At 40.8% G+C, this 22,388-nt stretch overlaps 1 protein-coding gene across 3 annotated transcripts; it reads right to left on the bottom strand.

Moving 5' to 3' along the window:
* Positions 1–801: 801 nt before the first annotated feature.
* On the bottom strand, positions 802–21,760 carry LOC121620388 (oxysterol-binding protein-related protein 7-like). 3 transcript variants are annotated; one of them, XM_041956429.1, is made up of 23 exons: positions 21,696–21,760; positions 12,835–13,056; positions 12,267–12,410; positions 11,983–12,036; positions 11,700–11,813; positions 11,342–11,509; positions 10,413–10,554; positions 10,130–10,248; positions 9,763–9,852; positions 9,490–9,646; positions 9,034–9,167; positions 7,516–7,608; positions 6,884–7,064; positions 6,698–6,772; positions 5,514–5,728; positions 5,284–5,421; positions 5,111–5,174; positions 4,934–5,012; positions 4,630–4,774; positions 3,697–3,847; positions 3,283–3,409; positions 3,052–3,174; positions 802–1,908 (listed from the first exon to the last, which is right to left on the bottom strand). In XM_041956429.1, exons 2-23 carry the CDS (start codon positions 13,000–13,002, stop codon positions 1,800–1,802), a joined length of 2,790 nt encoding a protein of 929 aa, XP_041812363.1. In that variant the 5' UTR covers positions 13,003–13,056; positions 21,696–21,760; the 3' UTR covers positions 802–1,799. The 3 variants fall into 3 exon arrangements, with proteins under 3 accessions (XP_041812363.1, XP_041812362.1, XP_041812364.1); XM_041956428.1 differs by lacking the exon at positions 21,696–21,760 and adding an exon at positions 15,610–15,833; XM_041956430.1 differs by lacking the exons at positions 7,516–7,608; positions 21,696–21,760 and adding an exon at positions 15,610–15,833.
* Positions 21,761–22,388: the final 628 nt, after the last annotated feature.

Below are 22,388 nucleotides of genomic sequence, written 5' to 3'. Positions count from 1 at the left end.
GACCAGCAGAAGTGGAATTAGCAAAGTGCCAAAATTATGGCAAGAATGCCAAATGATGCTTCCTGTTTAGCTCGGGCTAGTTTTCAATTTTTGACCTTTATAGATTTAATTTTTGACACATTCACTGTAGTTCTGCTTTCTGTAAAGATGCCCATGAATTGAATGAACTGGAGCCATTATATAATAAGGCATCCTTTATAAAGGCTTAATAATGTGGAACTAATGGCTCTAATCATTTACTAATGGTTCACAGTCGAGTTAGAAGCCTTTAATAAGGATACCTTTTGGTCTCCCACGTGGAAAGTCTCCTCCAGCATGACATGCTGTGTTTTCAGCTCTTCAGAAAGGGGAAGCCATCTGGACCAAAATCCATCTGTCAACTTATCAACATTAACATTTTGTTTGAGGACAACTGGGACCTCTTGCACAAAGTAGAAAAGCTCATTACAGAGCAGTAATCCATCTGATCAGTGGCAGCAGCTACAGTATGGGCTCACAACAGCCAAAAAAAACAATGCACCAACAAACCTTCAGTCATTTTTACTTCAATTTTATATGAGAATCTCATGCTTGTATAACAGGACCTTATTAGAATGTCATGTCAGTCATTCGTCGTCCATTTTATTCATCTGGTATCTGCTCAGTTCCTTTTGGCCACAAATTATCTCATCAAATGTGTGTGGCAATTCCATGAGCTCCCTTCACCTGGAGCCCTTGCAGTTGAAAATCCCAGGAAAAACTAGTGAGTGGACGTTGCCATAAGAACTGAGTGAACAAGTGTTAAAAAGGAGGAGGACACAGTTGATTATGGAACCTTTTATTTGAAACAAAACCATGAAGAAAAAAACTTTTCACTGGGTTTTAACAGTAGTCTCTTTTCCTTATTAAAATCCATTGTTGAAACATCAATAAAAATACTTCATTGCATCAACTCAGATCATAAAATTCTAAGAGACGCAATCCTCGTCTGTCAGTTCATTTTGGACATCAACAATTCTTACAGGTGAGAGAGGAAGAAGGCAAGGCTTAAAGGACTGCTAGATTTAACCAGCACACGGACAAAAACAATGTGTCACCAATGTGTCACGATTAAATATCAGAAAATACACACCGACTTCACAAATCAACATAATTTTACACAGCAAGACCCACTGAGAAAGAAAGCAGGACAGCACCAGTTCACCTGTAATACACCCCACAAGCAGCAGAATTGGCCCCGCGTGTGTTCCGGATCCCTCTGCAGGAAGCAAGCTTCTTATCACAATGTCATAAAAATGAGCCTGACTAAAACTATTTATACAGACATGTTAAAAATAAAAGTATTACATATAATCTGACATTTGTCCCACAAGTATAAGACACTTTACATGCAGAGAGAGGCCTCAATCCTGACAGAAATTATCTTTAAACACAATGTTCTAAGATATGCTTTGACTCATGAAAGATTATATTGAAGGTGGTAAGAGGTAAGCGAAGGGCTGGAAAGACATCCGGCCTGGTCTATATCAGTCTTCATTTGTTCCATAGTGGCACCTCACCTCTCCATGGTGCAAAAAAACCCAATGAGAGGTTCATTTATGCTTCCAAACGCTGTCCCCCTCTAGATCCTAACAGTACTGGCTAGCAACAGACCTCCAGATCTTTGTTGATGAGTCACTACAGTATATTCATGCATACATTATTGGACTAACATATGCACAATGAATCATTTTTACTAATTATTCCTCTTCATCATATTACCATGTGTTTAATCCCTGGCTAGTTGCTTTTAGCCTAAGCTTTTAGCAAGGTGGAGCATTCTACCAGAGGTCCAGATTTTCAGTCTTGGCAAAGCCCGGGTCTTCGCGGAGCTTCCAGTAGGTTTGATTGGACAGCCACACCTCCCTGCCAGCCTCATCCAAAGATTTCCTGAGATTATAAACAAAAGAAAACTGTTGCAATTGTGCAATTTTGGAAAAATGTTGTTTCTGTTAACAGCACAATAACTTTAAACATTTAAAGGAATGATTCGACATTTTGGAAAATATGCTTTCTTGCTGAGAATTGATAACAAGCAGTCGGTTAGCTTAGCAGAAAGACTGGAAACGGGAAAAATGCTAGTCTGGCTTGGTACAAAGGCAACAAAATACACCAACTAGCACATCTAAATTCATCCAAGTGACTTTGGTAGGAGGTTATGCTCTGGACTGTTTCGAGGTAGGGCACAGTAACTTCCTGAAATCTTGTTATTGCAGTGAGGTAACCAGGCAGCCAGCAGAGACTCCAGGAAGTCATCATGTGTTACCGCAATATGTTTTGGCACTGAGTGCAAGTAAATAAAACAAGAGCTGGAGTACAAACTGACGCTTTTTGGAATGTCACTGGCAATTAATCAAAAAAGTCCAGTACCAGTACCAGTACAGTGGATGGTGCCAGTAATTAGTTGCATTAGAGATGATGGTCGGTGGATTTTGTTTCCCATTATTTCCTGAACATTTTAACAGAATTACAGCATTGCTCTGACAAGTCAAGAAATGTTTTTACTTAAATTTTGGATACCTTATCTTGGTTAAGGTCGTGGTTTAAAATTTGCAGGAACAGACTCACTGAATCATTTCCAATCTTTGTTAAAGTAAACTGAAAATGACATCAAACACTAAAGTGGTGACCGGAACTGAAGATAAAGACACAGAAAAGTTAGGAGACAAAGTCCATTAACCTTCTGTGTCTCAGGTCAGTTAACTAGAGCAGGAAACGTCCCTTGGTGATGTCAACAGGGTTGTCTCAGCTTGGGCTTGGAGACTAGATGTGAGGCTGAGTCAGGTGTGGTGTTTGATTGACAGACATGGCATTCAGGGGGGAGATGGGGTCTACTGAAACCATGACGAAGGAACAAGCATTGCTGGAGTTTAAATCATGATTAGGACTAAAGGTCGGAGGATCTCTGCCTCTGCTTCTTTATTTTAATCAGTCTCTTGTGAGTTGATAAAAGGGGTTAGGAAACATTTCGCTGTGGATAAATGTGTAATGTTACATTTTCCTTTCCAAATGTTCAAAGGCAGGGCTCCTCACCTGAAAAACCTGGGGATGTGCTCTTGCCCCATCTTGGCCATCTCCTTCCTCCTCTCCCTCTGCTTCTCCTCCACCTCATCCTTCTTTTTATCTGCCTCAGCTACCTTCCCCTCCTCCAGGAGCCTGATGGAGAGAAGAGTGGCAGGAATTAATCAGCTGGTCAATGTGGAAGACAATGACTGTGGGAGAAAACCCATTTTCAATGAACATAAATAAACATCCTGTCTGTACCTTTGGTCAGGTCTGAAGCGTGTGTCTGTAGGCGGGAGGACAGCCTCCAGTTCAGGCGTCAGTTCGTTTAGTTCTCTAGCATAACGTGAGAAGCCGTAGAAGTCGAAGTGGTCATCAGGCTGCACGTCTAAACGGGAAATGACATTATGCACATTAAGACTCGAATCATCGTACAATGTGGAATGTAAGAAACACAAAGAGGAGGATTTGTAGTCAACAACTCTTTCCATTTTCAAAAATGTGTCACTGAAATTCACCTACACTGTAAATCTGTTCTGAATCTTTGACAGCATTACAAGATTGTATAAATGTCAGCATGTATTTAATTGAAATGTGATACTTAAGATAAGATCAACAACTAAAATTGTCAGGGCTTTTCAGGACTTTGCCAGCGCTCAGCCAGGGTTCACTCACTGGGCTTCCAGATGCACGTTGGTGTGACCAGGGTGTCACAGAAAATGCCTTCATGCCAGAGACCTCCAAAACGATGAACCACCTCTCCAGCCTGGTTCAGAACCACACCCTGCACCTCGTTCTTACTGTTGTCTGAGCTCCAGTAGCGAGACTGGAATGTGGGGAAGAAAAGGTCAGGGTGGTTAAACAGGAGAAGGGTACTCAGTCTCAAACTGAATGTTTTTGTCTGCTAAAAAGATAGATGAAGACTCATTCGCTGCCTCCTCAGCTGTGGTGTGAGAGCATTTTCTCATTCAGTAACTAGTTATGATGAATTTTGAGCCGGTTCAAACTAATACAGACTCATAAAACACAATGTTAAAATAACAACAATAATAGGATAATTATGCCTAAATATTTTGTTTTTACTTCAATGTCCCCACAGTGTCTGCTTCCAAATAATCTGGCTGTTGGATTGTATTTGAGGACCCTGCCACCTCGTGTTATGAACAGTCTATTATACGTTAACATTTACGTTTACATTATACGGTCTAACATTTTCTATCAGAAAATACATTGTTTACTGCGCTATAATTTGTTAGTGATGTTGAATAATACAGTGCAGCTGGGGATCCTTCTCAGCAATCCATCCCCAGAAAACTTATTTTAATGTGATTTTTTTCCCTATCATGCTGAGTTCACACATTAACACACTGCTACCAGCTCCTAAATCGAAGATACAGAATGAATTAACTGATTTAATATTATTTTGTTATCACCAACGGAAGACCTTGAATAAAAGTCAGACACGTGCCCTCGAGTAAAAACCTTGAGAAACACTGTCCTACACATTTAGTAAGGGAGGGGTGTTAAGATGGTCCTACACACTGAATCTTTAAAATTAGGACATCACAGAGAGAGAGAGAGTGTGTGTGTGTGTGTGTGTGTCCTCACCTTGACAAATGTGATCTTGCAGGTGCAGACGTCACTGTTTGTGTTTCTGATGACTACCTCACCATAGTGCTCCAGCCAGCGCTGCTGACTCAGCACACTGTGGATACATGTCACTGCCTTGTTCCATTCGTAGTGATCTCCATACCTACACACACAAGTGAGGCAATAATATTAAACTTCACTTAATTTTGTCTATTTTCTGGCTTATTTTTTTAGGTTTTTAAGTGTTTAGAATTCCGCAACCCTGCACGTCTAGTGGTTAAGCATCGTGTAACTGGTGTTGTTAAATGAAGCACTGACTCACTTGGGCAGAGTAACATTGACCATTCCAGAAGAGATAATCTCCACGGACTTCCCCCAAAACTTGTTCTTCCATCTCTGATCTGAGAGCAGACAGACAAAGCAAACAGCGCATTAGGTTTGCCTCCACTCATACAACAGAGGTTTATCCAGCACTCATCTCTATGCTCAGGACTGCTACCTTGCCAGAAAGTGAAGTTTTCTGACTCTGCGTGGCAGGCGGAGACAGGAGGGTGATGGCTGACCTGAAAACATAATAACACAGCATTAGAGTATGTTTAAAACTGAGAAGGATGCATAGGTTTGGTCAGCATGTATTTATGTCTACATATATTGATTTGATCTGATGTTTACCTGCTCACTGATGTAGTGAAAGCCTCTGTCTTCTCTGTGACTCTCGTAGGTTTCTCCCAGAACAGGGTTGAAGGGTTTGTAGCGATACCTCCAGGACGCCCAGGCATATCCAGAGATGGAGAAAGCCGCCACGTAAACCTGGGAACATTTTTTTGTTTGTTTCTTTAATGAACTTTCCACTGAACCGTATCTCAGCTCCAGGTAGTGAGAACTACGTAAACCAAACTCACCATTCTCTCATATGGATCATCAATGTTGTTGGCGATGTCCAGCAGCTCAGAGTACTCCAGCTCTTCACTGAGTCTCTGCAGCAAAGACACCGGCTCATTGAGAGCGACCGGCATGGAGACTCTGGACAGGTCTTTGCCGATGTTGTTGTACAGGATGGTCATGATGCCAATGTGGCTGTTGTCTGTTCCTGGGGCGGGGAGGGCAGTGCGACGGCCTGGAGGCAACACAGATCAGTACAATTAAAGCTTTGTCAACAATTAGTTGTTCTTCATCTTATCTCATGGCACAGCCTCTGTCAGTTTCAGTATTTTAATCATTTTCAGAGAGCCTAGTGTAATATTTATTTCTAACCATAAAGCCAGTAATATTACAGGACTCCTACATTACACTGTTGTGTTTTTGGCTCCCCCAAACTCTACTCTAAACTAATATCAGGGTTACTCACCCTGATATTACTTGGAATGGAACCCATATCCCTTTCGCTTGCTCTGACAGCTACCATTCTGGACAGCTGTGCAACTGAAAAACCCAACTGTGACACCGGCAACTGTGATGTGTGATCGTGTCACAACCTGAGTTGTGCATTTTTGAATTTGGTAAATTTAATGTTTCGCCCTTTATCAATTCTTCCCTTTTGATGTACTCGAAAACAATTTTGTAAAATGTACTTTATGTAAATGTTGTTTTATGTATTCACCTGGTCTAGAATTTACAATAAAAAAAGTACATGAACAAATACAGTAACAGCCAAAGCAAAAGATGGCTACTTTCAAGAACCTAAAATATAAAACGTATTCTGGTTTGTTTACTACATAATTCCAAGTGTGCTCCTTCATAGTTTTGATGTCTTCAGTATGAATCTACAATGTAGAAAGTAATAAAAACCAAAACATTGAGTGAGAAGGTGTGCCCAAACTGTTGACTGGCAGTGTATATGAGTCTATATATGTTTGTTTCTACAACTCAGTGGTTGACTGTAGGTCAAATCAGACACATTTGTGCTGTAAGTAAGAGCTGTGTACTTTCCCCACTGAGCCTGTCCTCCCACTGCACCATCAACAAACAGCATGTTCCATCTCTTGTCTAAATCAGTCCTGAAGAGTCAACAGTTAACCAGCAGTACACAGTGAATATTACTGTTCTCATTCACAATATAAATGAGACAAAACAATAGTGGTGTTACCAGTATTAGTGGGCACTGGGCTGGGTTTCTCAGGAGCGTTGTTCAGACTGGCCCGGTAGTTGAGGGTGGCAGTGGCTGAGGAGGAATTGAAAGTTAATTTTCAGTTTAGTTGGTCAGTAAATGTTGGAGCGGTGGTTGGGCAGTATGGTCTGACTGCTGATCACTGGACAGAAGGTAAATGCTCACTATGTCCCTCCTCAGGCTCCGAGTTGCTGGTGGTGGTGATGTCACTCAAGCCGGATTCATCCGAAGCCTCTGCCTCTGATGAGCTCTCACACACAATCACCTCACTGGCATCAAAATACTCTGCCATGGAGTCTGCCACAGAGGGCGCACGATGACTGTGACGACCCATAGATGGTGTCCTCTGTGAGGGAACGAGCAGGAGTGGAGAAAAGGGTTTGTGGTTCAAACTATACTTTTTACATTACGCACATATATATTTCAAAGTGTATAAAATAAGAGCTGGAGCACGACCACTTGCGATCAGACATGTGGAGTATCAGACACCCAAGCAAGAAACATGCAAAACACACACAGTCAGAACTGAGCCTTTGGTGCCACCCACTGGTGCCTCTCACAAAATGTGCACATTGTCACACCAACCACATGACAACACTGTCAGTCATTTTTATTTTCTTGTAAGAGACTGTCATGAGAGAATAATCACTTTGTCCAAGCTGTGCTCTGCTGTGATAGGGTCTGGAAAAATAATGTCAAGATTCTCTTCATGACTTCTAACTCATTTCATACGTAAAACGAAAATGAACACACAAAAAGACAACTTGTTTTACACACCAACACAACGCAGTACACACCTGGTCAGGACGGACGGTGCAGAAGGATTCCTCAGTAGAGTCAGAGGACAGGGAAAGCGAGTGGACTTTGGTCAGACGTGACTGTATGTCAAGCTAAACATGCATGCATGGACATGCACATATACACAGACCAGCCATGCAAGACACATGAAGAGGAAACACAGAGGATCAAACAAATGTCAAGCAGACCCTAGAGCATTCACACAGCACATGGTGCGCAACAACGTTTCACTCTATTTCCAAACTGTTTAGCTGGGCCAGAGGACAAAACTGCATCTTTGTTATGGTCTGAAGTTATTAATGTATTTATAGTACAAGTTGCACTAGCACTGCCTAAAAATGTTTCAGCAGGCTAACTTAGTTCTCCACTACGTGTTAATTATTAAACAATTTCAGGGTTTAGGGGGCACTCCAGTGATTTAGTGTGCAAAATTAAAACAGAATGGTCCAAATCACTGCAGCAGAGAATTAGAGGCTGTCAGGTAAACACCCATTCCTTCCAAACTTAACACCCTCAGATTGTAATGTAGGTAGGTTTGCCATTAATGTAGGTAGGCTTGCCGTTATAAATGTGTTACATTTACAAGCCCTAGCTAAGATAAACATGATGACATCATCAGGGTTATTGCCTCAGACCTGAGAAAATCTCTAAACACATCATACATTTGTTGTCACAGCCTGACTGGCACTAACCATGAGGAGTACAATGGCCTTAATACGTTAAATTAAAGTGCTCCTCTGAAAATCACATCGACAGGAGCGACAATGTCATTAAGAGTTCTCAATACAGAGAAAAGAGCAGGAATGATCTGACTTGTTGACTGTTGTGTGTGTTGCTCATGGTGAGAATGCAGGATGAGAGCCAGCTGCCAGACAATCAAAAAAAATAAAGGCCAAAGACACACACACTAACGTCCCATAGGTTGAAAATGACAGTCACATGCAGCATGGACAGAAAACAAGGAGGCAGCCAAGAAGAGACCTCATGCAAAACCAAACAAGAAGGATTACTGAGCACCGTCTGTTTGACGGCAGGAATTAAACAACCCTTGAGTGACAAGACTCGGTTTCAGTATGTGACAAAGATTATGCAATTTGTGTCTGTGTGTGCAGAAACAGGGAGAGAAAGACTTGAGGTGTGTTCCTTCAGGACGCGCCTGTGAGAACTTGTGTCTTTCTAGAAACAACCCAAACCTGCTTAACAGTTTCACACAGCACCTCACCAACAGACCTGGAGGGCTTGGCCTCCATTGTCTTTTTGCAGGCCGATACTAATATTTTGTGCTAATAATCCGTGTTTGAAGTTTGGGAGAAACAGTGAGGTGGTGATAAAGTGAACAGAGAGGGAAAAAAGGATAGACACCTCTAAAATCACTTCAGTCTTGTTGTCGTCAGATTTTCAGCTTCAGGAGGAACAAGGATCATTTCGAGTTTTGTTTGTGCACAGTTCAGCTTCAGCTAGTGTGTGTGTGTGTGTGTGTGTGTGTGTGTGTGTGTGCAGGAGGGTGTGTGTGTTACCTCAGACAGTGTGCTGCACAGTGTAGCGAGCTGCTGTGAGGTGTTCTGCCTAAGGTCCGGGCCGGTCCAGGCCTGCCTCACTCTCTCTCTCTCCAAAGTCAAAACATCATGAATGGATTTGAGAGAAGTGTGAACTGTAACATAGAACACAGAAACTATGAATTACGAAGGTGAATTTCAAAACATCAACACAATGCTTCCTGTGATAAAAAGCAAAAATGTTGCAAAAAGTAGGCTAGGGCAATTTTCATTTTTTAAATTCATTTTAGTTAATAAAAATGTAACAAAACTATTTTTTGCGAGCATTAATAATGTCTAGTTGATAAAATTCTCACTCGTTCTGTTGATTCATTTGTTATTTAATCATTCAGAGCAATGAACTGAGAATTGTCCTTTCAAAACTAGGTCAATTAAACCTATTCAGACAAATCCAGGTGTTAGGTGGGAGAGCCGTACCTCTCTGAGAAATAGTGAAGATGTCCTGGTGAAGCTTCTTGGCCTCAGGTGAGCTGACCTGAGGGTTGGACAGCTGAGAGTAGACGTAGTCAGGGATAGACTGAATGGACGCCCCCAGACCAGAGCTGCTGTTAGTGCTCAGGTGGCTGGAAGTGAACTGGAGAAGACAAGACAGAGGGAAGGGGAATGATATGGTATCAAACAGACAGATTCTACTTGTTGAACAGAGGAAGTTCAAAATTAAGATCAAAGAAAGACAAGAGTCAGTCCTACCAATCCACCCATGGCTTCAACTCGGGACAAAGTCCTGGAGTGACCGAACCCTCTCCCTGCCTTCTTCTTGGGTTTCTCCAGGGAGATATTCTAAAACAGAAACCAACAGGGTTAGAGGGTTACAGCTACTCTCGAAATACAACATGACATCTCTCTGTTGGTGAATGTCTATTTGTAGACCAACGCTGAAACTTGTGCTCTACTTTTCGGACTTTTATACTTCATGTATTTTCCAAAATGAGAAGAATATAGTATGATCAAATAAATAAGCCTGAATTAGTGCCGGTGATCTTAGCTCACTGTTATATTTCCAATGAAATACCATTTAAACATTTCACATATTCACGACTGTTACCAGAATACTCACATGCATGCTGATGCGCATCTCCAGGTCTGTGTTTGTGATTGGCAGGCCTCCTTCCAGCCAGTGGAGTCGCTGGATGAGCTGGGCCAGTTCTGCCAGCTCTGCCTGACAGCGAGCCAGGTCTGACAAACGGAGGGTCAAAGGCCACAGTTTAGAGATTTAGAGAGGGTGTTTATTTTCTGTATCTCAATATAGTGATTTATATCTCTTTTGTCATTGTTATATGGTGAAATATGTCTGTGACCCAGGCTTCACTCTGTGGCCCAAGATGACAAGTGATTCTGACCGTTGGAGGTAGCGTCGATGTCATGGGTCTGCTGCAGCCAGGCTGACACCTTGCTGGTCACCCCTGGGTGAGAGGCGACAGCAGGGGCGGGGCTCCCCATGTCTTGTTGGAACACTGATGCTGAGCTGGCATAGTGAAGAGGCTAGACGACCAAACACATCACAGTTTAAGTCACAAATTAAAACCAATGACAGAAAAATCACATTCTCATTGTCTTCTGTATTCCTGTCATTGTGGACCATGCTATAAACAGTGCTGGGATGGTTTGTCAATTACTCAACTAATCGATCAATAGAAAATTTATCAATCACAATATTGATAACCAATTAAAAATACCAAGCTCTTGCTGGTCAAATTCTCGAAGCGAGATTCTACCTGCATTTCTCTACCTCATATAGTCCTAAACTGAATGCTTTAAGATTTTTCTGCTTCTACTTTGTTATTGTGTTTTCCTTGTTTTTGTTTTATCACACGTTATGATTTGCTTTTATGTTAAGCACTTTGTCGTGTGTAAGTTAAGTTCATTATTATTATTATTTTGACAGTTGGTCAAACATTTATTTAAGAATTAAATCTAAACTAAGTAATTGATCAAGTAATTGACAACATAATTGGCTGATTGATCAATAATGAAAACAGCAGTTATTTAAAAGTCTAACTGTGACCTCCTTTAGACAATGTTAGAGGTATGAGTAAGCATACGATACTGGTGGTTAAAAAATAAGAATAAATTCAGTTTAGAGCTGATGCCACCACTCAACCACCTGCTACAATTCTTTGTTGTCACTATAGAAACAACCCAGTCGGGGGGCACTGTCTAAAGAATACAAGATAGAATCATGAAAGTAGAAATTGCAGTTGCGTATTGTCTTTTAACACTTATAATAAAATGTGTGACATTAACTTTAGCGACTTGAGTCTTTACAGACCGTTGCTCTGTTTTGCTGGGCGAGAGTGGTCATGGCTGGCAGGGTGCTCGGGCCCAAGGAAAGAGCGTGAAGCACGCCACGATGAACACTCAATGCCTCGTTTTTCCTAAACACACGATGGGCACACAGCTTGGTCAGCCAGATGTAGAAGAGCTCGTGGTTCTTTGCCTAACAGGAAGGTGAGAGAGAAAACAACAACAACACACAAAAATTGAGAAAGAGCAACAAGCAGAAAGCAATACAAGTTCACTTCACTGCATACTAAAGAATATCCATGAGCATGTTATCTGCGTCGTCAATCATTTTGCAAACACCTCATGAGACCGGAAATCTCTCTGAATTGTGCTGTGTAGGCTACCTTGAGGTGGTACAGGTTGTCTCCAGCATCCAGGTCTATGCGTTTGGATTTCTTGTTGACAGACATGACAGCCAGGCTGACGTCCAGACAGCCATGGAGTTTCCCTCTCTGAATCTAAAACACAACCACAAAGCAGGTTTATTTAAATTACTTGTCAAATACATTCAAAATGAGTCATTAAGATCACATAGGAATCAACAGTATAAACACAGAGTTAATGGCTGTCCCATCACTGCTCTGCGGGACAATGTAGCGTGGCAGCTGCAGTCTGTTCATGACTTACATCTTGCTGTGTCTTTGAGTACTTGAGAATTCCGTTCTCCAACAGGAAGTATCTCTGAAAAGGCCCAATCAGATTGAAGTGTTAGACAGAAAACAAAGACGATCTAGTGGATTCTAGAATGCATTTTGTTGACTGTTTAGAAGGTATAACAGCTCTGGTCCAGGCTAATTATCACATTAACCAGAAAATAGCTATATGTTGACTAGACGTCAACATAGACAATAACAGTGAAAAGTTGTGTACAAAGCAGAAAGCAGAAAAGGTCAGATGCAATCAGTGCTCACCTTGTGCCAACCTTTGAGCGGGTACTTCCTTCTCTTCATCAAGAAGCCCTCACAGATCCCAGGGATAGTAAGGTCCACAGACGAGCCGGGAACAGAACACATATCCAGATGCTGCAAGTCCTCCATCACCTCCCAGTGACGAGACTGACAGAGAGGAAACACTTTCATTATTATAAAAGAAACCAAATTACCGCGTTCGTTTGTCCTTTGGCGTCGTTGTGGATTTTTATTTTTCATAACAATTTGGCACCAAAAGAAAAAAATAACAAATTATCAATATATAATATCTTCTCATACTAAAATTACATTCAGTTCAAGTTTGTTCTGATGTGAAGTTGAACTGTTGCTGTTGTCCTCTTGCAAACTTATACTTTTGCTTAATTATACTAATACTTACTTAAATTATCTAACTTTTAGGCTGATATAGGAAACCTATATCAGCCTGAGAATTTATGAAAAGTTAAGAATGTGAAATACAGATGAATACAGTCAATACAGAGCCCTGTATAAACTTTTCCACATACTAAAAACAGCACAGTACAAATGCTGTACCTGTGGGCCTTGTTACCTGTTTTGAAACTTTGGAGGAGCCAGTGCTGTTGCTCCGTGAGTGGCCAGGTTTGAAGGCGGAGGCTGGGGATTTGTCAAGACCGCTGATCGTCAATTGGCTGCTGCTCAGAGGAGGCGGACAAACCTGAGGGTCCATCGGTGTAATGTGATGAGGAAAGCGTTGCATGGAGTGATAGGGCCTTCAGGGAAGGTTATGTCTCATGGCAAAGTACACAGACCACTGCGGAAGTCAAGAAAAAGTGTCAACAGTACGGTGGTAAACCAATCACAAAGACATTGACATAGTAATGAATTCAAGTTCAAAGCCAAAAGAGACCTTAAAACAAATGTCATTTTCAAAATGATGCATGACCATTGTTTGATTTGACACCTTGCAGATGTTATTATTATTATGTTATCTTAAGTTATAGAGTACTTTCTTTTTAAATTCAATTTTCTTTAAGATGTAGCCACAAGTTCACTTAGACACATCATTCTCTTTTATGTTAAAGAATTCTAGCAAAAATACTCTCAGTTCTCCAGATATCTTATAGTCACCTTTTCATTAGTATAGCTGACTACAATTAATTTGCAGCAAGAAAGATTTCAACAATAGAAACAAATCTGCATTCTCATTATTATTTGAGGCCAAAGTGTGTTCAAGTGCTGCAACCAGAAAAAGCATGACACAAACCAATATTTTACATTCTTGTCATCTCTAGCGCCTCTTGTACCAGGTCAACTATGTCACTTATCTTCTCCTCTACATGCTCTGAACATTCAGTTCTGTAAGGGAAAATTATTTGTTCTTTCTCATAGTTTCTTATCCAACTGTTAATCATCATTCTTGTTATTATTTTGGCTTAAACGTTAAACAAAAGGCGAGTTATGTTACAGTGAGGGAAAGAAGTATTCAATGCTTCAACATATTTTCAGTACAGTTATTCACATGAAACTGAGACCAGTCATTGGTATAAACTACATAGATGAGGACATCTTAACATCCTAAGCCATAAAAAACAAACATTTGATTGACACAGTAAAAAAGTACTGAACACGCTTATTTAACACTTTGGACCTTTGGTAGCAATGACAGCTTCAGGATACTTTCTGTACAAAGAAGCTAATCTCTCACAGTGTATTCTTCCACACAGTATTTGAATCTTGAAGATTGCAGGGGGCTCGCTGGTAAATCTTCAACTTCAGTTTCTTCCACAAATGTCCCACTGAGTTTACATCTGATGTTTAACTGGGCCTTTCCTACACCTTTATTTTCTTCCTTTGGAACCAATTCAGTCATTTGCAGTATGTTCTGGATTGTTGTCCTGCTGGAAGGTCCACCCACATCTCATCCTCTTTGTCCATGTGGATGGCAACAGATTCAAGAAATTCCCAGTGCATTCAACTATTTGTATTCTGCCGGTACCAACAGAAGAGAAACAGCCTCGCACCATGATGCTTCCACCTCTGAACTTCACTGTAGGTATGGTATTTTTAGGACCATGTGCAGAACCATTCCTCCTCCAAAGCGTACTGTATAGTAATGTTGAAAGATTTTTGTCTTGTCTGACCACACTACATTCTACCAGTCATCTACAAGCTTCTCTAAATGTTGTGCAGCAAACTTCAAACAAGCTTTAACATGCCTTTTCTTCAGTAATGGAGTCTTGTGGGGTGATGGAGGCTGTGGAAGTGTACATGGAGAATGTGGAAGTTCATTGCTTCTTTTTAAGTGGTACTTGGTAACAGTGTTGTTGCAAAGGTCTTGGGAAAGCTCTTTGTCTCTACCCATTATCAGATGTTTCTTGTATCATAGCTTGGAAATAAATAATTTGTTTACTTGCATCCAGAGGTGGGTAACCCTTTTTCAAAGAGTGGAAGTCCTGCCAACATGCACTACCCCACCTGATTCTTGCACAGGTAGGTGAACTGGTTAGTGGAATCACTGTTTAGTGCTTTTTCCCACACTGTTCAATACTTTTGTCCTGTGTCATTCCACATTACTGCACATAACTTCTTTTATGGAATTGAATGTTATGATTTCTTTATCTGTGTAGTATTACTGAATTAATACCAATGTCTGGTCTAAATTTCACACAAATAGCTGCATTGGAAATATGTTAAAAAATGTTGATGTTTTCAATATCTCTTTCACCCACCGTATTTAACACCAGGCTGAACACTTAAAATACAATAAACATGTTCATACAAATGCAATAAAAACTACCATCACCTTATATTACTGTTGATGTCACTAGATCATTTGGTCAAACAGACAATGACATGCATAACTAGGATGAAACCACAGTCAACATATGTCCCATTGAATACCTGGTGGCTCTTCCTGCTTGTCAGGGAAAAAAAACAAAACAAAACAAAACAAAGCATACATGCCCTTCTCCAGTCACTGGCATACCCTTTTCTCATTCAGCAGGTCAAGATAATGGTAAGAGGAAGTGTTCAATGTTGAAATTCCAGTTGAACATTTTGAGAAGGCTGACAAGATACTGGTGGTTTGTTGCTGGCAGCCAATAGCACATGATGGTGGAATGATATAAATTTGTAAACCTTCAGAGATTTTATTACACCATTTAAACTGATCTTACTGCAGTAGTTTCCCTTGTTTTATTTTATCCATAGTGCCCACTCTTACTTTGACCATGAATGAAAAATTGTGCAACTACAATACTGATGCCAACATAGAAAACACAAGTAAATAAAACCATAATGAGGCAATGGAGAAAAATCAGGAAAACCTTGGTGACAAAAAATAAATGAAGCAAATGAAACACACCTGTGTTGGTCTGATGTCTAACAAGCTGCTCCCTCAGTGCTCCACAGGCAATTCCTTTGACTTTCCTTTAAGAATAATCACAGAGCTGCAAAAATCCCCCTCTCAGTTCCTATTTAAAAGAGGAATCCCTGAAAAAATTTCCTCTGAACATTCCTTCAGCATCAAAGTGTCCTGTGAAAAAACTCCCTTCAACTGCCCTCTGTGCTACACTGAGAGCAATGCCACACCTGACTGATGGTGTGCTTGTCAGGTTTGTGCATTTCAAAGCCAGCAGGTATCTGGGCGTGGCTGAAAGTAGAACAGCACTTGCTCTACCTGACCAAACAGGCCTGCCAGCTCTGTCATCATGAGGATGACAAGATCTGTACCAGATTTATTCTCAGCAGATAAACATAAGAAACACAAGAGCCCTATGTTGTATTCAACAACCAATTTTGGTCTGCAAGGGCACACAGTAGCATCTTACAATGTGGGTAATTAAAAAGGGTCAAACAACAAAAGAAGTTACATTTCACAGAAGGCTAAATCACCCTCTTAAATGTCATCAATTGTGAACATTTTACTTTTTGCAGCAGAAGTTAAAAAATGAGAGAATGTTTGACCCATAGAGAAACTATTCCAAGTCAAAAAAGTTTAAGTCTGGCAAGAATCTATATTTTTCATATGGTCAATGTACATATATGTAAAGCCATTATTGTGTGTCTATCAGTCTGATTTTGTTTTTGCAAAAAAGAGTTTTTGCAGCTCTGGAGAAGACAATCTATTGAAAACACATTAGTGAGCCACAGTGATGCACTGGTTGACATGTTCCTTCATTACCAAGAACACACTAGTTTATTTTGTCTCAGTCTCAAATTTAGTGTCCTGCTGCCAGAAGAACTCATTACAGCACCAAATGTGGATTAATCCACTCCTGATGTAGTCCCCAACAAAGCACCATTTCCCTTTGTTTGAGTAATGTTTGATTACAATTACAATGACCAAATCTTTCAGGAAACTACTGAGTTATATAATTGAAATGTATCATCGTTAGGAAACAGTACACATGAAGCTCTGAGCCACAGAGAGAATAGAGAAGTCAAACTATTGAGAGATGGACAAATACATTGTTGGTTACGGGCATTTCATGGGATTTGCTAACAATAGGAAAAATGGAGAACAACAGGCTATGCCCTTTTCAGTGCACTCAAGTCAGTTCATGGGTCTGTTTTAAGGCCTTTGGTGGGTTTGTGTCTTTAACAAGCAAACAAACACAGAAACATGTAAAATCCCAATAATGTCAGGTATTCATTTCCTAAAAAGGTGCAGATGGAAGGGAAAGCATGCTCGTGAGGTTGCCCTAAGAGTTTGGTTTCAATGTCTTTCTATAAATTCACTGAAAAGTAAAGTAGTACAGCATTAAGGCAGAGTAGCTTGATGTATTTTTCCCCTGGCAGAACAGCAGCACTGTCTAGCAACCAACTGGCGAGTGTCACATTTCTGACTTTCACCATCAAATGAACACAGCATTACCTCAGGATGCTAAGACCTGACCCTTGACATCTTTGCTACTTGAAATATTTGTGATTCTGCTATTGTGTTGACCTCTACATCTCTGGAAAGGGGGACAAGGACAAAAGGTTATGAAGCATTTGGAATTACTTCCTAGTTGCCAAACATCCACTAAACCAGTTGCTGCTTAGGAGTTTTGCCGCTTGTTGGAACCAGAGAAGAAGCTAGACGAGCCAAGAGAGGGCCAAAACATTTTCTACATGCCATGCGCTACACATCATCATTATGTGATTACTGTACATAACTTGGTTACTGACTCACTATACAAAACATTCTCATGTAGCGGTAGGTGGTGCTACCACTGGCATATGGCTCATGAGCCCTCACTGGTCTAAATTTCTCAACCCACTCCCTATGATCATTCCACCAGAAACAGTGAAAACGAAGGATATCTGCAAATAGCAAAATACAGGGAATTTATATGAAAAAACTGCATAAAGAAAGCTTCTTTACCAGGCTGTCACTCATGAGCAATACTACGGTCCCCTGCCTCTCTATGGTGGACATCCACAATGACATGTCTCGACAACAATGCCTCACAGCTGATGTCATAATACAGGTATGGCACTGATCTGTTGAGTCATTAACTAGGACAGAGGAAGAAGTTCAGGACAACTATGAGAAGTATGTGGTCTGACCAGTAACCCTGAGAGATTGAGCCCCAAAAGCATGATATAACTAACTCCTCTTCAACCTTGCCTGGAGCAAAAAAACAAGGCCATGTGTTAGCTTTAGAATTTGGTGTTTTGAATTCATTCAACAACAGGTTTCCCAGAGATCCAAGGTGCAATCACAAACAAGATCCTCAGCTTCAAATCCATTTGTTTGAAACATTGGCATACAATGTCTAAATGTGGCTAAATGTGGCTCTGGAACATTCCTAGCTTAGGTCAAGTGTGTTTTGCCCAGCAGCTAACAATGCTGAACACTTCACAGGTAGCTAACTTGAGTGATAGATCCTTGAGTTTGAAAGCTTGTTCCAATTTGAACCTGGTTCAACTTTTGCAGCATTTTTCCCCCTGTGTATTGCCACTGTCCCAGTACAGTGGTGTCATTGAAATTAACGAGGGCTTCATTTTTTTAATGCATTGCTAGTGTCATTCTAAAGGATCATTCTGGGCCTAAAAAAGGAATACAAATAATTATCAGACATAGCTTTAGTTCTAAAAGAAAAAAAAAGAAGAAAAAGAAAAAAAACAACAAATATGTAGGGCTGGGTAACAAAGTGCAGTCAGTGCAGCTAACCTGTATCTGCCCATCAGTGAGCCTGTTCATCACACTGAGGCTTTGAATTTTTTTAAAAAAGGTATGTCTGTCACCAAACATTTAATTTTGAAAAAGGAAAAAATACTGTCCCCACTCCTCCCTTCCTCACCAGGTCAATTTCCAGGTCACCCAAGGAGCAGGGAGACATGAAATGAGGCAAATGAAAGACCCTCATATTTTAATTTCATTTCTAATGAGTTGGCACACATAGTAGCTATGGTAATGATGGTGCAACCTGACCAAACCAAATGAACATGTGCAGATTTATCATGATGTGGATTTAAGAGAAGTGTTGCCAAGAACAAGCTGTTCTATCACATTCATATCTATGTGGTGTGGTCAGGGCCAAGACCTGAACAGACTGGTTCCCGCTCTCTCGTCTATCCTCCATCTTTCACTTCCCCTCCCTTCCTTCCCTCCAGGAATGTGCCACAGCAACATGCACAGGCTGTTTGGTCACATGTGGCCAATGGGAGTTGAACACAGTGTTTACAACCCAACGTTACAGTTTTGGATGCACTTTTGTTCAAATATGTTGAACAGAAGGGAAAGTCAAGTACGTAGTCTCCTCCAGTGAAGACAAGCAACACAACTAGTGACAGAAATTCCCAAAGGAGCTGTTGATATGCACATCAACCCCATATAAATGCATGAGAATCAGGAGGAATCATTAGGAAGCCCACTATGTCCATGAACGGTCTTTTGTAAGCCTGCAGGCATTATAGCACTGGTGGGTGATGTGAAAGCATTTCAAACATTATCCCTGCACAATTTCATCTGTAGCTTTTCATTAATTCACTGTCATTCAGCGTTTGGAGAATATTTCTGCCTCCTCTCTCTTTCTGCCATTTTCTCCTCTGCTTAAGAAACTCTTGAGCCTCTTAAAAGTCCTCCTAGCCATTTTTCACCTTAGGAGCTCTCTGATGGGTTAAGGTGCTTTGTGAATAGCTTATCTTTACCAGGATCGAGTCTTAACTGCAAGGGGAAATTTTCTTCAGAGTTCCTCATGAAGAACAATTTGTTGCACTAGGACTCTTCATGAATATGGCCCCTGAATTATAACAAAGACCTAAAAGTAATACAGATTGCCTGGGTTGCCAGGTCTGTGGTTTCCTGTAGAAATGGGCTACTTCTGAAGTGTTGCCACAGGTTAAATTTTTTTCTGCTTGTTGGGTAGCAAAAACACAAAAAACTCAAAACAGTTAAAACGAACATTGTTTCAAAATGGAAGCTTTACGGCTCCAAATGAGAAAAACAGATGTAAGAGAGGTGCATTATCACCACTCTTTGTCACTTTGTCACCTGAGAACATGGTAAACCGTCCTGCTGGCCAAATCACGTGACTTAGCGAGATAGTTTGATTGCTAGATTGTGCTGCCCGCCCAGAATATACTGTACAGCTGTCCTTTCCCACATGCAGCACATTTGCGTGCAGAAGGAGGACAGGTACAAAATGATTACTGTTTTGTATTGATATCAATGGTAAATTCTTTCAACGTGACCATGATGTCAGTGAAAGAGCTAAAAAGCAATACATTATACAGCCAAGCTAAAAATTTGTACAAAGCAGTCATGTCATCAACACACACACTAGTTCGCAGACTAGCAGGGTAGCAGTGCATGCACTGTAAATGACAGATACGCCTTAGGGGACAGCTCCAGCAGTGGAAACGGTATTGCCAAATCTCTGGACACATTTCTATCATCACATGGTTGATACCGTCTTACTACTCTACCCTCTAACCCTAATCCAAATCCTGACTTCAGAACAAGCAGCCAGCTAGCTAGCAACCCCAGGAATAAACATGATGGCTGGGAAGAGAGCAATATACTGCTACCACCAGTCTGAGCCAACCAAAGAGATGCTGGTCTTGTTCAATACAGAGTTGCATTACAAGGACCAAGAGGGCAAGGGATCTCAAAGCATCTACACAAAACACAGTGCAAATTGTATGTAGGTCCATTTCACAGAGTTTTTCCCCTTTTTAATTCTTTAAATACATAGCCTGTTTACACATGCACTTACTGTGAGTATACAGTTAAAATATAGTGAATTAACATGGCAGGCGCATATTTTGAGTTCTAGTATTGAGATGGTTTTTGGGCGGGATTTGATTGGCCATTCGGCTGGTTTTGTTACACAGACCTGGCAACGCTGCTGATATATCTGCACGAACATACACGGTACAGAGACTTGAGAAACTCTGAGCATTGTGCATTATGAATGTCATTTCCAAGGCTCTGGTAGAGGCTCTTTAGCGGAGCGCCCTGTTAACAGCGTAGGCCCGGTTTTTGCATCTCAAAAATTACATCCAGAAAAAAAGATTGAACCTGTTTCTCAAGTTGAACCTCTTTTTCCTAACCCTAACAAAGATGGCAGCTTCTCAATTTGTACAACGTCAGCAAAAACTTAAAATGTAATCATCAATTATATTGGTATATATTGTTTACTGCCAATATCATACATTTTCATGCAAATTATGTGTGAACACTTTGCTTGTGCTTTTCAAAAAGAGCAAAGAAATGTGTCATTTCCTGCTAACTGTATGAGGAAACTTTTCAGTCAGGATGGTTAGAACAGTCTTTATCTCCTGGGCTTTTCAAAGAACAGCAGCTATCTCATTTTTGTTGAATTTTCTCTGTGATTTTGGAGATATTAGCAGTTCAAACAAAACTGGGTGATAAAACTTCTCACAGACAAAAAGGACTTTTCAGTGCGAATACAGCAGCAAACACAGCAGTGTGGAAATCTACAGAACAGGACAACACACCCAACTGGCTTCTGGTGAGGAGTCACACAGGAGGGTGTGTGAGGAGGAGTGTGTGCCCGTGTGCCACTGAAGGCAGGCAGGCAGGAGGCTTAACGGACAGGACCGGTTCAAGTGAGCAACAGTCTGAACACCGCCATAGCCACCGCGCCACAAACACTTCATGCTACATTTTCTGTGGCATTCTTTGAAGCATTTGGCACTCGCTAACTAGCTGGCTAACTAGCCAAACTACCCGCCAAAACTCCGTTAAACGTCGTTTCTGAGACAGACAGTTTTTAAACAATTAAAAACAGAAAGGTAATATCACTGGCCTAAATATTTCACCGTTCACAGAAAAGGAACAACACGCGTGAACGCAACAGCCCTTGACCAAAAAAAAAAAAAAAACACCAAATATTTTTTTATAAAGTTTCTTCGCTTGGAAATTTAAACATCAAACATTTAACTTGCCGTCAAGTGAAGCGACACAATGAGTTATTTGTCTGAAGGACAACTCACCTGTTTTTATTGGGAGGTTGCGTCCTGCCCGTCTGGAAGCCACCAGCTGAACTGATGAGATTCCTCTTCAAACTCCCAGCAGCCGCCGCCCCGCGAGCTCTGCGTGCGCGTGGCGCAGCCGAAGCAGGTGCATCATGGGAACACCTTTGTGTGTGTGTGTGTGTGTGTGTGTGTGCGTGTGCGTGTGTGTGGGCGCGCTTGCGCACGAGACACAATTATGAACTTAAACTTACAATTAGGGAACATTATCAAATTGCCTACAATTATAACGGTAATACAAAGCATTCAAAAGGGCAGATCTATCATAAAATTAAAGAAACGGCAAAACAATATGTGGCACGTGAGGTAAATTCAGACAGATCAGACTTCAGATATTAAGAGCAGATTTTTTTATTTCGTTATCATCAGTGTTTTTCCATTTCCATATACAAAAACTCTAGTATTCCATAAGACTAATGACCAGTGGAGCAATCTGTCTTAGATCCAACAAACAGAAGAAATAAACTTTAAGTGCATATTAAACAAATTAAACAAACTTGATTGTAACTGTTTGAACTTAACTTTTAATTATTATTCTGCTGTATTACCTCACAATAGACACAATCCACAGTGGAAATATAATACTGTAGATACAAAATCAAAATACTGTTGGTCAATGAATTGTACTTTGATGCAGTAAACTATAGTGATTTT

The sequence above is a fragment of the Chelmon rostratus genome, chromosome 17, assembly GCF_017976325.1.
Source record: "Chelmon rostratus isolate fCheRos1 chromosome 17, fCheRos1.pri, whole genome shotgun sequence".
In the NCBI taxonomy this organism is placed as follows: domain Eukaryota; kingdom Metazoa; phylum Chordata; class Actinopteri; order Chaetodontiformes; family Chaetodontidae; genus Chelmon; species Chelmon rostratus.
The sequence above is the reverse complement of the archived record's forward strand: the minus strand, read 5'-3'. Positions and strand labels throughout refer to the sequence as shown.